We start from the raw sequence: 22,310 nt of genomic DNA, 5'->3' as shown, positions 1-22,310 counted from the left end.
GTATGTCTTTGTTTGGTTTATACTGTGCTTTAAATAAAAGTGAACTTGTGAAAATTGGGAGAGCTCACATAAATATCTGGATTTCTAGTTTCTCTTGAGATGCCAAATTCTTTAGAAGTGCTGGGCCCGTGTTCCCACCTGGCTTCCACTAGTAGGAGCTGAGGGGCAGCTGTCAAGAAGATGAGTGTCTGTCACTTCCTCTTGTCGTTCGTTTTTTGTGAGCAACTACTTTGTCCCAGGCACTATTCAGAGCAATAGAAATTGAAATTAATTCTCCTCCTCCTCCATCACTATCAGAGCGAACTCTCGGCACCTGCTATGTGTCAGGCATTAAAATGTATTAACTCTTTAGTGTCTGCAACTCTAAGAAGTGGACACTCGTTTTACAGATGAGGAAACTGAGGCACAGAGAGGCTAAGTAACTTGTCTGAGGTGACAGTTAAGCGACAGCCAGAATTTGAACCTAAGTAGTCTGACTCCAGAGTCTGTTTTCCTAATCAGTACACTGTACTGTTTCTCATGTAATTATTACACCCCTATTAGGCTACGAGCCCATTTCACGGATGTGGAAGTTGAGGCTTGGGGAGTTGAGTAACCAGCTTAAAGTCATACAACTTGTGGCAGGGCCAGGAATCAGACCCAGGCACTCTGGCTCCAGAGTCCTCACGTCTAAAGTCAATAATCACTTTCTGCAAAGATCTTAGTTTGCAGACCCCAGATGTCCATCCCGCACAGTGGTGGCACCCACAAACACATTGTCTGTCTCCTTTTTGTGACTTGGAGCTGTCTGTACCCTTTACTGCCCTGGGGCAATCTGAGGCCAAGGCTAAGCCTTTGTGGGTGAGCAATGGGGCAGAAAGAGGTTGCTTCCAAATTCAGAGCAGGCAGGGGGCTGGCAGGGTCAGGTCTCCCTCTCTCTCTCTCTCTCTCTCTCTCTCTCTCTCTCTTTCCCTCCCTCCCTCCCCCCCCCCCCCCCCCACACACGTTTCTTTCTCTTTATTGTTGACATGGGCAGTGAGCTCCAGGACTCTGCAGGAGACATTCCACCCTAGTTGTGGCCTCGAGTGCCAGACTCAGCTGCCCTTCCTGCCTGGCCTCTGGTCTCCCTCCTCCTGGGCCCTTCCTTCTGTTACAGAGTGAATGTTACTGAGTGACTACAAGGGTCCAGGTCCAAGGAGAACCCCAGTAGCCATGAGCCATGAGGCCTACACTCTGGGGGGTTCTGGGGTGGGGGGATCGTGGACCCCAAAAGCCCCCCGGTGGCTCCCATTGCATTTCTGGCTCTGCCTCCTACCAGTTGTAAGTCTCTGGTTTAGGGACCTAACCTCTTGGGGGCTCATTTGCCTCTTCTGTTAAATGGAATAATTATGCCACCAACCTCATAGAGTTGATGGGAGGATAAAATGAATTAAAATATGGAGAGGACTTGGTGTTTTAAAAAAGTATAGAGTAAGATCTAAATTCCTTCCCTTTGGCCGAGTAGCCTCTACTTTTTTTTTTTTTTAATTTATTTTTGGCTGCACTGGGTCTTCGTTGCTGCACGCGGGCTTTCTCTAGTTGTGGTGAGCGGGGGCTACGCTTCATTGCGGTGCACGGGCTTCTCATTGCAGTGACTTCTCTTGTTGCAGAGCACGGGCTCTAGGCGCACGGGCTTCAGTAGTTGTGGCATGTGGGCTCAGTAGAGCACAGGCTCAGTAGTTGCGGCACACGGGCTTAGTTGCTCCGCAGCATGTGGGATCTTCCCGGACCAGGGCTCGAACCCATGTCCCCTGCATTGGCAGGCGGATTCTTAACCACTGCGCCACCAGGGAAGTCCCCAAGTGGGCTCTACTTGCCTGTCCCCGCCAGCCTCTCGGACTCATCTCTATCCCATCACCTCTGCTCACTGGACCCAGCCCCTGGCTTTATTTCTTTTGCTCTAACTCATAAGCGTGATTCTGCCATCAGGGCCTTTGCACTTGCTGTTCCTCTGCCTGGACCAGGCTTCCCCCCATCTCTGCAGGACCATCCCCTCATCCTTCCGTTCTCATCAGAGAGGTCTTTCCTATCAAAAGTAATCATTTTTTCATTCATTCATTCATTCATTCATTCAACAAATGTTCACTCAAACACGTGCCCGTCATTGTTTTAAGTACTAGGAAGACAACACAAAACCCCTGCCTCTTGGAGCCCTGCCTAGGGTGCTGGCAGGGCAAGAGTCTGATGACAACAATAGATATATAGCATGTTTTATACACACACACACACACACACACATACACACACATAAAATATATATATATCAAAATATATAGCATGCTGGATGGTGATAGGTACTAAGGGGGGAAAGCAGGGTGGGGTGCGAAATGCAGTGATATGGGGTTGCAGTCTTTGTTAGGGTGGCTAGAAATGATGTCACTGGGAAGGTAACACTTGAATAAAGACCTGAAGGAGGTGTGGGCGGGCACTTCTTGGTCACAGGGAAGAAGAGCCTTAGGAGCAGAGAAGCTAGCAAATGCAAAGGTCCTGAGGCAGCAGCGGTTCCAGAGCACTGAGAAGCAATAGGAAGGCTGGTGTGGCTGGAGCCCAGTGAGCAAGGGGCCAGTGACGGGGAGCTGAGGTCAGAGAGATAGCCAGGGTCAGACCATGCTGGACTTCGTGAGCCATTGGAGGGACCTGGCTTCTGCCCTGAGTGAGGTGGGAGCCGTGGCGGAGGGTGTGGTTGGGGCCGGATGAGGGGCAGTCTGGTCTACAGACTGACAGGCTCCCTCAGGCCGCACGTGAGAACGGACTGCGGGTGGGGGCAGAATGGGAGCCCGGGTAGCAACGAAGGCGCTACAATAACCCAAGTGAGAGGCCAAGGTGCCCTAGATGGGGTGGTAGTGATGGAGTGGTGAGAACGGGCCAGATTCTGGATCAGGTTTGAGGGGAGAGCCAACAGAACATTCAGCCACAGTATTTGGTTTGTTTAATGTTTTCTTCATATTCCCACTCTCTGCCGGAAGTTACGTGTCTATTCACTTGCTGTTTGTCTGCCTCCCCACCAGAATGTAAGTTCTCTGAAGGCAGATCTTGCCCACTTTATGCCTACGTATCTTGACCACTGAGAACAAGGCATGACGCCTAGTAGGTACTTAAGAAATAGTTGTCGATAGAAAACAAAATTATGGTTACCAAAGGGGGAGGGGGTGGGGATAAATTAGGAGCTTGGAATTAACTGATACACACTACTGTATATAAAATACATAAATAACAAGGACCTACTGTATAGCACAGAGAACTATACTCAATATCTTATAACAATCTATAATGGAAAAGAGTCTGAGAAAGAATATATATATATGAATCACTTTGCTGTACACCTGAAACATTGTAAATCAACTATACTTCAATTTTTAAAAATGATACTTGCCATATTAAAAAAAAAAGAAATACTTGTGGAAGGAATGAAGACAGAAGACAGAGCACTCTGCAGGACTGTAGGACAGGGTGATGGAATGAGTGCTACCCGCTGTGAGCCCCCTGTGGTATGACATCTCACAGCCTTAATACATGCTGTGTCCCCTGCCTGCAGCACCCTCCCTTTCCTCTTTTTTTTTTTTTTTTTTTAAAACAATCCAATTTCTGGTCACCAGGTAATACATAAATACACGATCCTTATAAAAACTTGAACATTAGGCCAAATCCCCCTTTGCCACAGCCACCCAATCTTCGTCGTCACCTCCCCTCCCCAGCAGTAACCACTGTTTTGTGTTCCTGTTATGGAAGACGTTCTCTATGCATTACATATGTGTAAACGTATATTTCTATAATTTAAGTATGTATATTTATGTCTCAAATTCTCTTGTGCATCAAAACCACCTTGGAAGTTCTTTTGGCACACCGCTTGCAGGGCCCCATCCCCAGCATTTCTGATTCTGTAGTGGTCTGTGGTGGGGCCCAAGAATTTGCATTTCTAACAATTCCCAGACAGCGCTGATGTTGCCAGTCCAGGGACCAAACTTTGAGAACCAGCCTCCAGGGCTGGTTTTAAACCTGTCTGCACATTGGACTCTCCTGGGAAGTTTTTTAAAAAATTCAATGCTCATGTCCAGATCTTACCCCCAAAGAGTCTGATTTAATTGGTCCAAAGTGTGACCCAGGCAATGAAAATTTTTTAAAGCTCTCCAAAGGCACCCAGTACTGTGCACCCAAGGTTGAGAACCATTGCTCTAGGTGGTGAATTCCTCCAGGACAAAGACAGTTTTTTATTCCTACATATGTATTTAAATTTCTGTTCTTAATTAGCAGACAGCTCAGTGTCTGGCTCATGGTAGGTCCTTAAAAATTATTTATGGGTGGGTAGGTGGGTGAGTGGGTGGGTGGGTGAGAGGGTGGGTGGGTGAGTGGATGGACGTTGGGTGGATGGTTGGGTAGGTAGATGGATGGGTGATGGGTGGGTGGTGGATGAATAGAGTAACCTTTAGGAACCACAGATAACTTCAGATTGATATTGCCTTTGAATCCTTAGTAAAGTTTCTTTAACTTCCCCTTGCCTCATTTTCCATATCTATAAAGTAGAGAGAACAACTTCCTCATTGAGTTGTTATGGGGAATAGAAGAGCTAAGGCCCAAGTAGTCCTTAGCAGAGTGCCTGGCTTGTAGGAACCACTTGAGAAATATAAGCTATCATTCATTACTATTTAAGGGAAATTTGGATTTGAATTGTATCCCATCTTCTGGAAGGAGGAGGGAAAAAGTTATGGAACTAAGAAAGCACAGCTGAATAGAGAAAAAATTATTTTCGTTTGAAATGCAGACATATTTTGCAAAAGCTGAGGCTGTAATCTCATTAAGTGTTTCCTCGGAGAGGTGAAATCACCTCCCGGCAGAACAAGCGGGGCTGTAGTCCTCACTCAGACTGCCTGCCCCTCCTCTGCCCTGGGCATGATATGGTGTAATTTCCAGTTTCAGTCTCACCGGTTCTAGCCAGGGGCTGGCAGATTTTCTTTCATTTCACCCAAGCCAGGTTGAACTGCCCAGAGCTTTGCCCAGGTCTGGCCTGGGGAGCCACAGATCAGTTTCACCTTTCCCACTTCTAAGCCTTTCTCAGCCTGCTTCCTGGGGGCCTTAGCGCCCAGAACGACCTCTGCCTGTGGGGCGCACATGCTGAACTCCTAAACCAGTGCTCCCTCCTGCTGTCGCTGACGCTGGTCTGAGTGCTGTTTAAAGCACCCACACTAAGGAGATGAGCTGATGAAATTTACAGACATGCAGCTTTTGTGGCCAAGACCTTCCTCAAGACATCTTGCATCAGAAATTGTCTCATCTCATGGGGGATCAGTTAGAAGTGGCCCCTGGGATCCAATTAGGCAATATAATAGTGGTTGCTGCTTTTAGAATCATTAGCTTCTTAATCCTCCCAGTGAGAGGTTAAAAAAAAAAAAAGTGTGAGCATTCAAATTGGGCTCACAATTGAAGTGGCTGAAGCAAGGGCCCCAGGAGAATAGAAGACTAATAATAGCTCCTGTGTGTTGAGCAGTTACCATTTGGCAGGTACCTGCCTCCTGTGATCGTTGCGACAGCCCTGCAGGGATGAGATAGTACCCCATTTTGTGGATGTGGAAACTGAGGTTTAGAGAAAGGAAGTGATGGGCTCAGAGCCACACAGTTATAGTGCAGCAGAGTCAGGATCTGAATTTGGGTCTGACCCCTTCAGCCCACGTGCTTTTCTTTTTGGAAGCAACATTAAGATAACAAATTATGAGATTTGGATCGTAGATCTGGTCCACAGTAGGTGCATGGTGAGCATTTGTTGAATGCATGAATGAATGAACCAGCTGTGTGTGTCTTTGGGTAAGTCACATCGCACAGTCACGCACACACACAATCACACAATACACGTGCGCTCACGCACACAGACCCCAGCTCCGGTTTCCTCATATTACAGCAGATCATTTCTGTTCCCTTCTTGGCCCCAGTAGGCGTTTGAGTTTGTGACTTCTGGAATGGAGATTGATTTTTATGAACCCAGAATTGGGACTTTTTCGTAATTTGCAGTTCTTCATTAGCCTGTGGTCTAAACCCTCGCTACTCAAAGTCTGGTTTCCGGGCCTGCCATGTCAGCATCACCTGGGAGCTTCCTTGACCTAAAGACTGGAGTCTGCATTTTCCTAAGATCCCCAGGCGAATCCTGTGCGTATGAATGTTCCAGGTGCTCCGCTCTGTATCATCCACTTCCTTCGTCTGCACCCTGTTATCATTGTAATTAAGTACTTGCCTTATCTAGTTAAGTGTTTGTTTACCACCTGTCCCCCCACAGAGCTGGAGGGTCCATGAGGGCAGGAACTCTGACTGCTTTTGCTGGCACATGGCAGGCGGTGAATGAATGAACGAATGAACGAATGAACGAGCGCATCCTGAGGCTCTGGCCATCTGCTTAGCTAATCCTTCTCCCTTCGCCCATTGGAACCTGGGCAGGAGGAGGGGCTTAGAGTTTTAAATTCACGAGTAAATGGAGGAGGCTCTCTGCCCCTCCCGGCTGCCCCATTTTATGTGCTAGCCACATCCCTCAGAGACACATGGTAAAGCTTGAAATAAATAGATTTGACTACATTGAGTCAGGTCACCAGGACTGCTTTCACCACTGGCAACATGGATACAAGTTGCCATCAGTGATTCCGCCACTGACCCCAATCTTGTTGATCAAGGAAGTTCAATGGCACTGCCAAGTTTGAGAACAGGAGCCTGTGGTCGGTGGGAAGGGCATCTCCATCTACCAGGCCCCAGATCTTACCAGTATCAAAGGGCTGCTGCTTCTACTGCATATGGTGTCTTCACCACCCCGAATATGCTTGGGGCTCACTTGAGGACTGAAGTCAAAGCGTCATCTGCCCTTATGCTGAGGGTTCCATGTTTGTGATGGAGTGACCAGGAGGAGTATGACCACTCCCCCTAGATTGCCAGCATGCCCTCTGGGTCTGTGACACTGGCATCATGGAGGGACTCTTGACCACAGTCCACGCCCTCTCTGCCCCTCTGGCAAGCTGAGGTACTGTGACTGTGCTGCTGTCCAGAGCATCGTGCCCGCATCCAATGGCATTGCCGTGTCTATGAACCAGATCATTCCTGAGCTGCATGGGACGCTCTGTGGCATGGCCTCCCACGTCTCCACTTCAGTGTGTCTGTCTGGCTCTGACTTACCATTTGGAGGAAGCTGTCAAACACAACAGCATCCAGAAAGTGGTGATGAGGGCATCTAGGGGATCACCGAAAGACGTCCTGGGCCACGTTGAGGGCGAGGTTGTTCCTGCGACTTAAACAATGATGCCCACTCCTCCCCCTTTCACGCTGGAGCGTGCGTTGCCCACACAATCACTGTCAGGCCCATTGCCTAGTACGCAGATGACGGATGGCTCCAGCTGCATCTGGGCCTCCTGGTCCACAGGACCTCTGCGGACTAACAGCCCTGAAGCACAGCAAGAGCTTCAGGGGAAGAGAGAGGCTCTCTGCTCTTGGGGGGTCCCTGCTCCACCTTTGCACGCAAAGCACTGAGCATGGTTGTCCTTTACACAGTCCCACCCCAGGTCCCTGAGGAAGGGAAGGAGCTTGGGGGCCCTACATTGGCCCGGACCGTCAGGAGTCTCCATGAGGTCTGTGCCATCCTTGCCAGCGAAAAAAGGAAGAAGAAAGGGAGGGAACGAAAGGGAAGGAGATTATTCTATATATAATGCATTCATTTTCCAGGTTCTCAATTCTCCCAAGTGTCCCAGGATAAAAAAGTTAAATGTGATACCAGTTAAAAAAAAAAAAAAAAAGAGCCTGTGCTTTTCAAAAATCACACGGTCTGCAGAAGGAAAATCTCTCAGCACTGACTAAATGCCTGTTTCTTCCTTGCACAGTCTTCCTGGGGGTTGCTGGGGTGGAAGAGGACCATAGGTTTGCACAGCAGGAGAGGGAGAACTGCCCTGGTAGGGAAGGCTGATTGCATAACAGTTCAGAGGAACAGAGGAGGGGGAGCGAGGTGAACATGCAAATCAGGGTGCAGAGGTTGGGGGCTCGGGGAGGTGCTTGCTTCAGATTTCTAGAACGCCGAGTTAATCTAAGCCCCTAGGACTGTTTCCATAGATATCGATTTTTATGAATATTTACATATTTATTAAAGAAAACATATTCAAAATGTTTAATTCAGTAACTTATATATTACTAAACATAACTCAAATCATGGGCTTTTACCAGTAATGAGACTGGGGCTCTTTCAGAATGAGACCATCCTGTGGGAGGAGGAGGAAGGGGATGTGGGAGGCTCTGCCTGGGGCAGGAAACCCGGAGCAGGGAAATGAGCAGCGAGTGAGCACCTACTGTGCACCGGCACCTTTCCTTGGAGTTAGATCCCTGCTGTCCCGACTTCTTAAAAATGTGACACATAGTAAGAAACGTATTTTTACACAGGCATTCAGCACACACACAACACATTCTCACGTCTACAACTGGAACAAAAGTATCCCACAACTCCTCCTTACTATGAGCAATATACACTAATGCTGTCCAGCCTTTTTTTTAAAGATTTATATATTATTTATCTTTGTATTTTATTTATGTTTGTGTAGGGTCTTAGTTGCGGTACGCAGGATCTTTTGTTGCAGCATGCGGGATCTTTCGTTGCAGCACGTGGGACCTTTCGTTGCAGCACGCGGGATCTTTCGTTGCAGCACGCGGGATCTTTCGTTGAAGCGCGCGGGCTTCTCTCTAATTGTGGCCTGCAGGTTTTCTCTTCTCTAGTTGTGGCGCGCAAGCTCCAGGGCACATGGGCTCTATAGTTTGTGACACGCGGGCTCCCTAGTTGCGGCACACGAGCTCAGTAGTTGTGGCGCGGGATTAGCTGCCCCGTGGCATGTGAGATCTTAGTTCCCTGACCAGGGATTGAACCCACGTCCCCTGCATTGTAAGGCAGATTCTTTTCCACTGGACCAGCTGGACTTCAGGACTCGCCCTCTCACCCCAGTGGCTTGGGACTCGAACAGAATGTGACTCTGCCAGGGAGGTGATTAAGGAGATGGACTTGGGACTCAGATAGCCCTTGGGTTCAAGTCCCAGTTCCTATGTCCACAGGCTGTGTGGCTTGAGCAAGGCACTTAGCCATTGGGCCCTCAGCTTCCTCGTCAGTGCAATGGGGATAATGACACTGTCGGCCTTGTAGCATTGCCACGAGGATTAAATGAGTTCACGCATGTAGGCAGTTAACACGGGCCTGGCACGTGGTGAACATCTAAGTGGGTGCTGGTTGCTGTTATGATGGTGATTGTCATTGTGGGCTGCTGTGTCCTGGTTGGGAAGCCAGAGTCGGGAGCCAGCACCTGAGTTCTGATCACAGCTCCACCCTTTAGGACCTGTGTGGCCTTGAGTGAGTTATGTAAACTCTGCACCTGCTGCTCTTCATCTGTAACATGGGGACGTGAAGAGAACCCTCCTCAAGGGGTGGTTATGAGGATTAGAATAATCCAGGTAATGGATTTAGAAGGCGGCTTGGCATGTAACAAGCACTGGGTAAATGATGGATACAGTCATCATCATCATCATCATCTCATTTAATCCTCACGCATCCTTGTGAGATAAATGTTTTTTCCCCATTTCGCAGGAGGGTACCCTGAGGCCCCTGCCCGAAGTCTCATTACTTACTGAGCGCTAGAGTTGGAATTGCAGGTTGGTTTACAGAGAGGCTCAGAGCTCTGGAGGGCTTGGGGCCTTTCTCAGGAGGCACAGGGACACCTCAGCCACTGCCCTACAAACCAGAGAGTGTGAGTCGGCAGATGGGTACCATCAGTAGACACATCATCTAGAACCTGCCAGGGCTCCACACTGAGGGCACTGCACTGCATTATTTAAAATGACACAGCACAGAATCCTCCCCAGTGAACTGTTCGTTGGTAAAATTATCCTCTTGGAAATGTCTCTCCCAGCCAAATTCTATCACGTTTTCATCATCTCCTGATTATTGCTTCCCAACCATGGTTGGAGGCTGAGTGCCCAGAGATACAGCGTAGAGCACTTGTATCAGGACCTCAGGCCCCTTCCATCTCCCTGCCCCACACTCTAGCTGGAGCCTGGGAGATAATCCAAGGTGGCTGGGGCCAGCCCCACCTGAACCCAATGAACTGAAACTGGGGAAGGAGAGGAGGAATATCAAGGTGACATCAGAAGAAGAAGGAAAATAGGTGTTGGATAATCAGAGCCAACCAATGTGGGCCTTTCTAGGTTTCTGGGGTTGCCTTTAAGGCAAGGAAGGGAGTGGGTCTTCATCCAGGAGTAGAAATGGCGCCAGCTGACAACTGGTCGTGTTACCTGGCTCCAGCACGTTCTTCCTGTCTCTTTGCCCTCCTTTCTCCATCTGTACAATGGGTGGGGGGATGGATTCTACTCTGATGTTTCAAGATGCTCCAGGTTCTTTATACGTAGTCCTTCAGTTAGTATCTGGAGACAAAGCACACCCAGAAAAGGTTTTCAAGAAGGAGAGTGCTACAGTGGTGTGCCTCAGATAAGCTTGTGTGGTTGAGAAAGTCCCTGGCAGCAACTCTCTGAGTTTCTTCCCCCTCAACCTGGCGTCTGAAGTCATAGCTTCTGGGGAACATTGCTCTGACAGCTCAAGCCCCTCAAATGTTTTTGTTTTTCCCCTCCAGGCATCACTACATCGGCTCTGAGTGTGTCCCAGCTCTTTGCAAGGTGAGTACCCTTGCTTTATCTCCCTCTCACGCTCTCTCCCTCTCTCTTTCTTGGAGGGCAGAGGCTCTGGAAGCAGACTCCCTAGAAAAGAATCCCAGCACTACTCTTACTGGCTGAGTGACCTTGAGCAAACGACCCCACCTCCCCAGGACTGAGTCTCGCCATCTGGAAAAGGGGGACAATCATGATGTCTGCCCCACGTAAAGGGTGCTTAGAAAGGGGTCTGGAACAGACTTTCCTGAGAGTGTTGGCTGTTGTTTTCTTCCTTCTTCTTTTTTTCAGTCTTTTCCTCCTTTCCTTCCTGTCCTTTCCTATCACAGACTTTCTCAATTCCTCTCTCCCTTCCTGCTTCCCTGTCTCTCCCTCTCTTGTCTTTTCTCCCTCCTTCCCTCTCTCTCCTTTTCTGTCTCCCTCCCTCTCTCTTTGCCCTCTCTCTCTCTCGTGCTCCGCCTCCTCTTCCTTCCTCCTGCCCCATCTTTCTCTCCCTGCCCCCCTCTATCCTTCTTCCCCCCTCCTCCCCACTCCTTCCTCCCTCTTCCTGCTCCAAAATTCACCCAACACTCCTCGGTACCAAATCTCATAGGAGCACTGGAGACTCGCGAGATCAGTGAGACACAGTCCCTACCCTCGGAGAGCTTCCAGTCTAGTGGGGACAGAGACCAGTAGATCAGAGATCTCAATAGAGCGGACGGTACAAATGCTCCACCAGAGCCGTGCGCAGGGGTTAGTGGGAGCCCAGTGATGGACAGGGCTTACCCAGGGTCCTCAGGGGCTGCCCATCCGCACCCCCTAGTGTGAGAAGCCCCGGGTTTGGCAGGACGGTCAGCATGGCCCTCAGTCTGGATACTCAGCTCCTCCATAGCTGGACATGCTCCTCCCTGGATGAGACCGTAGGAGCTGTTTATAAGGAACACACTTTCTCAGCCTTCCTTTCCCTCCAGAAGATGTTTTGGGGGTTGTCGGTAGCAACTGAGGTCTGTTAAATCTACCTAACTTGTTTTATGGCCTTGGGGTTAGAGAGCTCCACTGTCCTCTCTCTGGCTTTTCACTTGAGCCCCAGCTTAATCCGAGAATTTCACATCGGTTTTGATGGGAAGCAGGAGCTGATCATCTCCGATTTCCACCTTCTACTTGCAAAGACAGGTATAAGTTGGGAACATTTTCAAATAAGGTTCTCTGCTCAGCACTAAGTCCCAATGCTCCAGATGCGTTTCCAGGCACCTCACAGGGTAAGAATCTTGACTGCTGAAACGCCTTCCAGTACTGATTCTGGCGTCTCCAGCTCAAACAAGTTTCTTATGCATCTTGGAACAAGTTCCCCAACCCTTCGGCACAGTGGTTGTCAAAAAGAAAGAGGGCCTGAGAACATCTTTTTATAATGCTGTGAGCTTTTGCATCTGTCTCACGCCTGCCATCAGGCTTCGTATGTAGGAGGAGCTCTGGAAACCAACAGGTTTTTACTAAGGTGATGTAATCAAAATGGAATCAGATACAGGTTTGGGAATCTCGTTACCATCTACTGATAAACTCGTGGCCAGGATAGTTAGCTACAGTTTGTCAAGTTGCACAGAGGTGGAGTGGTTAAGGGCGTGGCCTCTGGAGCCAGGGTTCAAATTGTGTATCAGCTGTGTGCTTTTGGTTCCTTCATCTCTCTCTGCCTCAGTTTTCTTATCTGTAAAATGGGGATGGGAGCAGTAACTGCCTCCAGGAGCTGTCACAGTTGCTATCAGGTTTAAATGAGCCAGTCTACATGCAATAATTGGGACAGGGCCTGGCGTATCGTAGGCCCAAGAATTGACGGCAGCACACAGAGCAGACCCAGGCTTTCCAAAGCATCTGTGCTTTGCAAGAGAAGGGGGAAATAAGGGGAGAGAGAGAGAGAGAGAGAGACAGAGTGTGTGTGTGTGTGTGTGTGAATCTTCTGGTTTTAAAATATTGGCAACTTCAAATTAAGAAAAAATTGCACTGGCCAAAGAAATTATATCCGTAGATTCACCATCTTGTCCCCTTCCTGTTATAACAACCTACCTTGACTTTATTTATTGCTCCCTACAGGAGCAATAAGTACAGGGCTGGGTCAAGCCCAGGCCCGTCACTGAGAAGCAGCAAAGCTTCGTGATTACAAGTGTGGGCTCTGGAGTCAGACTTACGAGTTTAAGTTCCAGATTTCCCACTTTCTAGCTGTGACTTGTGGTTTCTGAACTTCAGTTTTCTCTTCTCTAAAATGGGAGTTAGAAGAGCCTCCACCCCAGAGAGTTGGTATCAGTATCCGATGCGATTCAGTGCACATATTAGGCCCATGTGACACAGTTCGTAGCCCGTGGTCAGAGCGCAGTGATCACTAGCAGTCATTATATTCCAGATGTCTTAGGTCAGTGGCCCGTTAAATCCTAGCCCTTCATGGAACCCATTATTCATCTTGGAGTAAGGAATCCATTTTCTTTCTTTGGTTGCAAGTAACAGAAATAGACCCCAGCTGATGTAAACACAAAAGGACTTTTTTGGGAAGATCTGGAGTAGCTCACAATGGAAGCAAAAGTGGAATAATCAGGCCTTGAGAAAGACCAAGAGTAGGACAGCTTCTAGGATCCAGGCAATGGGAAGGAACTAAAAATCAGTCTCTTCCGAATGTGGTTGTTGGAATGAATTATTCAGCCCAAGATTTAAATTCCCAGAACAGAGTCTGATTGGATGATCTTGCACCATGTGCCCACCCCATGGCCAAGAGCAGGGCATCTTGAACGACAATGCTGTCAAAGCTACAGTCAATTGGGAAGGTGTCTAAATTAGGGTAGATAGTCACGGTGGAATAGGCTGTACTGCAGTAATCAATAAACCTTGGTCTCAGTGGCTTAGCACAACAAAGGTTTGTTTCTTATATAAAGTCCAATGTGAATCCCATGAAACTCTCCGGCACACCTCTCCTCCACAAGCTGACTCAGGGATCCAGGATGTAACTGTGTTGGCTCCGCTCTCTCAACTGGTACCCTCCACAGTTGCTGCCGAAAGAGGAGAGGGGATGGTGTTATTGGCCAGACCTATGAATGGTTTATGCATTCTGTCAGGCAGAACCCAGTCATGTGGTTGAATCTGACTGCAAGGGAGACAGGAAATGTAATCTTCCTGGTGCCCAGGAAAGGAAAATGAAATAGGATTTGATGAACATGTAAGCTGTCTCTCCCCTGGAAAGAGTGAATACCCAGGGAATTCCCTGGCGGTCCAGTGATTAGGACTCGGTGCTTTCACTGCTGGGGACCGGGTTCAATCCCTGGTCAGGGAACTAAGATCTTGCAAGCCAAGTGGCCAAAAGAAAAAAAAAGAAGAAGAAGAAGAAAAGAAAAGAATAAATACCCCCAAAGGAAAATAGTGGTGGTGGTGATACCAGAATAAGGGGGGAGGGATGCTGGGTTGGGCTTGGGCTTGGAGATTTCATCTTCTCTCCTTCCATGCAGACCTTGCCCACGTGTCCTGCACAGCCAGCATCCCACTGCCATGGCAGCCTACGGCCAGACTCAGTACAGTGCGGGGATCCAGCAGGCCACCCCCTACACAGCTTACCCACCTCCAGCACAAGCCTATGGAATCCCTTCTTACAGTGAGTACCTGACCAAGCTCTTGCTTTCCCCCTGGGATCCCCACCATCATGGTCTTTATTTTGCCCTGTTGCTTCAGTGAAATGCAGAATGATAAATGCAGCCAGCCTAATTTTGGATTGGAGATAGAGGGGAAGGACAGACACTTTAAATATGGTTCAAGATCTAGGGCTTCCCTGGTGGCGCACTGGTTGAGAGTCCACCTGCCGATGCAGAGGACACAGGTTCTGCCCCGGTCCGGGAGGATCCCACATGCCACGGAGCGGCTGGACCCATGAGCCATGGCCGCTGAGCCTGCGCGTCCGGAGCCTGTGCTACGCAACGGGAGAGGCCACAACAGTGAGAGGCCCACATACCGCAAAAATAAATAAATAAATAAATAAATAAATACGGTTCAAGATCTAGAGACTATATCAAGACCTCTTTTGACTGCAAGAGTAAGACACAACCCAAGCTGGCTTAGGGAAAATGGAAATTTAATGATTTACATACTGGTAAATTTGGGGATACGACTGATAGCAGGTATGGCTGGATCCAGGTGCTTGAATGATATCACGAGGAAGATGTCTCACTCCATCTTCAGATGTTTTCCTCTGAGTTGTCTTTACCTCCACATGGGCTCTTCCCATGTGACAGCAGAGATTGTACCTGTCAGCTCCAGGTTTACATGCTTTCAGCTCAGCACTCTCAGCAGAAGGACATCTCATCTTTCCCAGTAGTTCCACCAGAATCCAATGTTGACCCTTAGCACAAGCAAGGAGGTAGAGGTGAGGGAGGTAATCGGAGGGTGAAGCATATGGATTGTATGTGAGGAAGGGATGGTTCTCTTAAAGGAAAACCCAGTGGTGGTGTCAGAAGAAGGAAAAATGGATGCTGGGAAGGCAAAAACAAGAGACATGCAACCTTGACAGTCAGAACACTATTGCCAAGAACTGGAGGCTCAGTGAACTAGGCTCACCATCCACTGCTCACCTGTCCCTGTGAGCATTCGTCAGGGTTCTCCAGAGGGACAGAACCAATGGGATGGAGCTGAGACAGAGATACACATTTATCATAGGAATTGGCTCACCCGGTAATGGAGGCTGAGAAGTCCCTAGATCTGCAGTTGGCCAGCTAAAGACCCAGGAGATGGAAGAGGATGTCATTCCAGCCTGAGTCTGAAGGCCTGAGAAACAGGAGGGCTGACGTTGTAAGTTCTAGTCCGAAAGCCGGCAGGCCCAAGCCCAGGAAGAGCTCATTTTTCAGTTGGAGTCTGAAGACAGGAAAAGACCAGTGTCCCAGCTCAGCACTCAGACAGAAGGAGTTCCCTCTTACTTAGTCTGTTGTTCTATTCAGGTTTCCAGTTGATTGGATGGGGCCCACCAACATCAGGGAGGGCAATCTGCTTTACTCAGTCCACTGATTCAAATTAATCTCATCCAGAAACACCCTCACAGACACAGTATAATGTGTGACCAAATGTCTAGACACCCCGTGGTCCAAGTTGACACATAAGATTAACCATCACACTGGTTTTTTTGTTTTTTTGTTTTTTTGCGGTACGCGCGCCTTTCACTGTTGTGGCCTCTCCCGTTGCGGAGCACAGGCTCCGGATGCGCAGGCTCAGCGGCCATGGCTCACGGGCCCAGGCGCTCCGCCGCACGTGGGATCTTCCCAGACCAGAGCATGAACCTGTGTCCCCTGCATCGGCAGGCGGACTCTCAACCACTGCGCCACCAGGGAAGCCCCTGTGGCTTTTATTCATGTGATTTCTTCCATCTTAATTGATGTATCAACCAAAGCCCTTTTGGTAGCAAACAACAAAAATCCAATGCTAATTAACTTAAGAAAATAAGGATGTTTATTGCAAACAGAGCAGAAAAATCTTAGGGCTTTAGCTTCAGGCAGGGTTGGATCCAAGTATGATAATAGGAGGAATTAGTCTGTCTGCTTACCTTTGTGTGGGCTTCCGTCTCAGGCAGGCTCTCCGCTGCGGTGCCAAAGGCAGCCCTAGCAGTTCCAGGCTGGAGCCCCCCAAAAAGAGAGCCTCCGCTGTCCGGGACTTGCCACATTGTCCCAGAGATCTCTCTACCTGGACTCCCGTGGTCAGACCCTGGGGCAGAAAGATGGAATGCTCTGGATGGCCCCATGTCCACCCGTGGCACCAATGATCAGGTCAGGCTCACCCCAGAGAACTGATCTGAGTGTGAGGAAGGGGTGGTCCCCAGAGGAGGAGGGGGCAGGCAGAAAGCACAGACATCCATACAGATGGCTTTCCGATCCACCCAAATCCATGGTATCCGGTGGAAAGAACAGGATTGCAGGCAGGAGGCCTTCCTTCCAGACTCAACTGCCCCTGGCTTCTCCACGCCTCAGCTTCTTCAACGGTTAAATTAATCAGATCATCTTGTCTTGCCAACTAGATGGTGTGGCTTCAGTGCAGAGACTGAATCTTGAATTTTTTTCCTCCCTCTTCTCCCTCCCTTCCTCTGCCCTGTTCTTTTGTTCATTCATTCATTCAGCATTGGGTCGTGTGCTGAGTATACAATGGTCAACAAGCAGAATGGGCCCTGTGTTTGTGCAGCTTACAGTCTAGAACAGAGGCTAGAAAGTGAAGGCCAACAGATAATGTGGCCCTTGGATATTTTTTTTAACCTATAAAATATACTTGACATTTAAAAAATTAATTGCCAATTTTTAAATGGGAAATGTTTACATAGAAGTTTATATTCCTAATGTCTTTTAAAAAAACGACAGATGATCGGGCAGCATTGGGCCCACATTTTTTGTGTCAGGAGTAGGTGGCTCTGAGTAGGGCTGACCCTATTAGCCTGTGTTCACCACAGTCCTCCCCCACCCTCATTACTCACTTGAGTTAGCTGCCTGTCCCCTGAAGACATTTAAGTTTGCAACCCCTAGCCTAGAGGAAGAAAGAAATTACATGAACTTTTAAAAATTGTAGGTGTTATTTCAAATTATGATGCGTGATATAAAGGAAGACAAGAAGGCTGTGAAAGGGTAAAGAACAAGCAAGATTTAATGTAGGTTCTAGCGCCAGGGAAGGCCTTTTACATGAGGAGCTGATTCAGCTGAGAACTGAGAGGTGACCATTCGTAAGCACAGGAGGGAGGGTGTCCAGGCCGAGGTGATCACCCCTGGGAAGATGGACTTGGCAAATCCAGGAAGCCCAGTGGCTGGAACACAGTACACAGATGAGGTAGGCGAGGTGGGCAGAGCCTTAGCGCCTGGGAAGGATTTTATTCCAAGCGAAGCAGGAGCTCATTGGCAGATTTATAAACACAGGGCTATCTGATACAATCTGGGTTTTTTAAAGATCACTTTGGCTGCTGTGGGGAGGTTGGATTGGAGGGAAGCAAGAGGAGAAACAGGAAGGTAGGTTGGGAGACTGATAAAGTCTGGAGTAGAGCAATGGTGGAGACCTGGGGGGCAGTGAACAGACAGAAGTAGACGTATTCAAGAGCAGTTGTGTAGTTAGGAGTGACAGGTCACAGAGCACCTGGTCAGGCGTTGGTCATGGACACCATCGCTGAGATGCTGTCACTGAGATGCTTCATCTTTGAGATGTGCATCATTGAGTTGCTGCACCACTGAGATGCTGCATCTTCAAAAAAAAAAAAAAAAACCCTTTTTTTTTTGGCTGCGCCACACAGCTTGTGAGATCTTAGTTCCCTGACCAGGGACTGAAACCAGACCCTCAGCAGTGAAAGCGTGAAGTCCTAACCACTGGACCCCCGGGGTATTCCCTGAGATACTGCATCTTTGAGATGCTGCATCACTGGGGTGCTGCCACCCACAGTTCTCAGGGCTCTGTGTCTACTTGTCCTTTTAAACCCCCACTCAACCCTCCAAGGAAAGTTCCATCGTTATCCTCTTTCAAGGTATAAATAAATGGAGGCTCAGAGAGGATAAATAACTCGCCCAAGGTCCCCCAGTTGGTCGGTGGCAGAGGTGGAATTATACCCAGGCAGCCTGGATCTGGAGTGTAAGCCCTTCACTGCTGAGCTCCACTGCCTGAGCACACATTCCAGAAATCCTGGGGGATTACCTATGACAGACCTTGGCCAACTGGTGTGGGCATCTCTTCTAACTTCTGTCCCTCTTGTGCCAGAAGACTTGTGATAAAATCACATGTAAGTTACCCTGCCTGGCTGGCAGCCAAGAAACATGAAGCGGGATTATTTTTCAGCGTGAAAGAGAAAACTAACCCTGTTCCCAGACAAAACATGGCATCCGGTGGAAATTAATTTGGTTCAAATTCATTTCACAGTCCCAGTTACTTTCAGAGGCTCTGTGCCCTAACAATACAGCGCAAGTGGTAAGATCACACGTTCTGGGTTCACACCTCACCTCTGCCCCTTGCTGGTCCTCAGACTCTGGGCAGTTTTCCTCCTAAGTCTGGCTTCCTAACAAATGTTGTTGCATCAAATGAGATCATCTACATTGGGGATCAGCTACCTTTTCTCTGTAAAGGGCCAGATCATAAATATTTTCAGCTTTCTGGGCCACTCAACACTGCCATTGAAGCGTGAAAGCAGCCAAACAATATGTAAACTAATGGGTGTGTCTGTGTTCTAATAAAACTTTATTTACATAAACAGGCAGTGGGCCATCATGTGTCAACTCCTGATCTCTATAAAGGGTTTAGCTCACAGGGCCTAGCCCAAGGGAAATGTTCAGTCAGTACAGCTGAAGCCAGGCTGCTACACACACACACACACACACACCTGGAATGTCCACATCACTAAGTAACGACAGCTGGGATAAAAAAAACCCTTTCCCTTCACATACGCCTGTGCCTGAGCAAGCAGTGTTTGCTCACTGTCTGGACAAACCTTGCTGAATCTTGTTAGGAAACTTTTCTCCTTGCTCCTTGGCAAATAGCATTATTACCTTTGTTTAAATAGCTGCAGGGAAATAATAACACAGTTGAGCAAACTAGAGGCAAGGAGGTCAGGAGTGTGGAGTATTTTTTTCTCAATTTATTATGCAACATTTAAGACATATGTAAAAGTGTAAAGAGTAGCACTACAAGTACCCATGAGCTGACCATCCAACATGAAAAATAAAGGGAGGTTACCTCCCTTTCGCCCCTGGATTTGCTGTTTATCATTGCTCTGCATTACTTTACGAAGAATAGAGGTCAGCAGTCTTTTTCTGTAAAGAGCCTGATAATAAATATTTTTTGCTTTGCAGGCAATACAGTGTCTATCAGAACGATTCAGGTCTACCCTGTATCTTGAAAGCAGCCACAGATAATACATAAACGAATGGGTGTACAGACATACCTTGTTTTATTGCACTTCGCGTTATTACACTTCACAGATACTGCGTTTTTTACAAATTGAAGGTTTGTGGCAACCCTGCTAGACAGCATTTGCTCACTTCGTGTCTCTGTGTCACAGTTTGGCAATTTGGCAATATTTTGAACTTTTGCATTATTACTATATTTGTTATGGTGATCTGTGATCAGTGGTCTTTGGTGTTACTATTGTAATTGTTTGGGGGCTCCATGAAATGTGCCCATAGAAGATGGCGAATTTAGTCAATAAATGTTGTGTACTGACTGCCCCACCAACCAGCCGTTTCCCCCATCTCTCTCCCTCTCCTCGCGCCTCCCTATTCCCTGACACACAACAATGTGAAATTAGGCCAATTAATAACCCTACAATGGCCTCACAGTATTCAAGTGAAAAAAAAAGAGTCGTGCATATCTCACCTTAAATTAAGAAGAAACGAAAAATGGTTAAGCTTAGTGAGGAAGGCATGTCAAAATCCAAGACAGGCCGAAAGCTGGGCCTCTGGTGCCAAACAGTTAGCCAAGTTGTGAATACAAAGGAAGAAGTTTTGAAGGACATTAAGAAGTGCTACTGCAGTGAACACACGAATGGTAAGAAAGTGAAACAGCCTTATTGCTGATAAGGAGAAAGGTTTAGTGGTCTGAATAGAAGATCAAAGCAGCCACAACATTCCCTTAAGCCAAAGACTAATCCAGCACAAGGCCCTAACTCGTCAATTCTCTGAAGGCTGAGAGAGGCGAGGAAGCTGTAGAAGAAAAGTTTAAAGCTAGCAGAGGTGGGTTCATGAGGTTTAAGGAAAGAAGCCAGCTTCATGACGAAAACGTGCAAGGCGAAGCAGCAAGTGCTGATGGAGAAGCTGCAGCAAGTTACCCAGAAGATCTAGCTAAGGTAAGTCATAAAGGTGGCCACACTAGACGACAGATTATCAATGTAGATGGAGCCTTTGATTCGAAAATGCCAGTTAGCAGAAAGTTTTCCGTGGCTGGCGACAGAAGAGGAAGTCAGAGAGATGCAAGTCATGGAAAGGACTTGATGGAACGTTACTGATTGGAAGATGGAAGGGGTGAGAAGGAATGACGTGGAATCCAGGAGCCAAAAATGGTCCCCAGCTGACAGCCAGCAAGGATGAAGGGATTTCAAATCTGCAGATACAGGAACTGGATTTTTCCAAGAATCTGAATGAGCCTGGAAATGGATGCTTCCCCAGAGCTCCCACATAAGAGCCCAGTTTGCCCAAAACTTTGATTTCAGCCTTGTGAGACTCTAAGCATGGAACCCAGTTGAGCCCACCCAGACTTCTGACCTACAGGATTGTGAGTGAAAAAATGAGTTTTGTTTTCAGCCACTAAGTTTGTGGCAGTTCGTTCTGCAACTGTGGAATATGAATTCAAGGCACATTCAGAACAGCCTGGAGGGAAATGTGGAAGGCACACACCTATCCTTGTAGAGATATTTGAATGTTCACAGGATGCTACGTATCAGGTTTAAGAACTCATTCCCTTTTCCATATGATCACATCTACTACTACTCTTTCCTAACTTCCAACCCTCTTTTTGATTCTATTAAGAACTCCTCTCCTACTTAGCTCTGTCTCCTGGCCTGATCCACCAATCTCAATTTTCATCAACCCTCTGGTGAGATTTGTAGCTCACTAGGATCTGGTCCTATCCTTTCTCCTCCCTTTTTTGACCCTACCCATCCATCTGTCTCGCTTGTTTATTTTTTTGTTTTGTTTTGTTTTTTTCTGTGCCATAGCTCTGTTGAATAAAAGGGAATGCTAAGTTAATTTTGTTCCTTTTCCATAAGTTTCATTCCCTTTAGAAATAATTAATCTTGTACTCTGACAGTATATACAAAACAACTGTGGATATTTAAAGAAAATGCAATGAAGCCTGGTATGTACCACTTTTACAAACAAGGAAGAACTTTTTAGTTTAAAATAAATGTCTCAGTGATAGATATGTACAGTTAAGATACTCAATAAGAAAATATTCCAAATGCTTCAGAATTTTCAAATAGGTATTTAGGATGCTCCATGAAACACACATCCTTATCATTCTTTATGTCTGTGCTATTTATTTCCATTGTTTTTTTTAATTGACGCAGATATCATACTTTGAAAATGTTTCTGAGTAGGAAAGAAATTGTAATTAAAATAAAACAAAGGAAACACTAATTTACCACATACCTGGAAAAAAAAATGCCATTTAGAACTTTCATAGCTAGAGAGGAGAAGTCAATGCCTGGCTTTAAAGCTTCAAAGGACAGTCTGACTCTCTTGTTAGGGGCTAATGCAGCTGATGACTTTAAGTTGAAGCCAGTGTTCATTTACTGTCCTGAAAAGCCTAGCGCCCTTAAGAATTATGCTAAATCTACTCTGCCTGTGCTCTATAAATGGAACAACAAAGCCTGAATGAGAACACATCCATTTACAGCATGGTTTACTGAAAATTTTAAGCCCACTGTTGAGACCTAGCTCTCAGAAAAAAAGATCCCTTTCAAGATATTACTGCTCATTGGTCATGCACCTGGTCACCCCAGAGTTAAGACGGAGATGTACGATGAGACGAATGTTGTTTTTATGCCTGCTAACACAGCGTCCACTCTGCAGCCCATGGATCAGGAGTAATTTCAACTCTCAAATCTTATTATTCAGGAACACATTTTGTAAGGCTGTTGTTGGTTTAGATAGTGATTCCTCTGATGGATCTGGGCAAAGTGAATTGAAAACCTTCAGGAAAGC

General features: G+C 47.4%; 1 protein-coding gene across 2 annotated transcripts in view; it reads left to right on the top strand.

Annotated features, from left to right (window-relative positions):
• The window catches only part of EYA2 (EYA transcriptional coactivator and phosphatase 2), a 174,889-nt gene that overhangs the window by 1,524 nt on the left and 151,055 nt on the right, over positions 1-22,310 (top strand). For both annotated transcript variants that reach the window (XM_069541444.1, XM_060032674.1), the window contains exons 2-3: positions 10,635-10,677; positions 14,130-14,272. In XM_069541444.1, coding sequence (XP_069397545.1) covers positions 10,635-10,677; positions 14,130-14,272 — 186 coding nt within the window. The remainder of the gene's footprint in view (positions 1-10,634; positions 10,678-14,129; positions 14,273-22,310) is intronic.

The sequence above is a fragment of the Delphinus delphis genome, chromosome 15 (genome assembly GCF_949987515.2).
Source record: "Delphinus delphis chromosome 15, mDelDel1.2, whole genome shotgun sequence".
NCBI lineage: Eukaryota > Metazoa > Chordata > Mammalia > Artiodactyla > Delphinidae > Delphinus > Delphinus delphis.
This window is presented reverse-complemented; position numbering and strand designations above follow the sequence as displayed.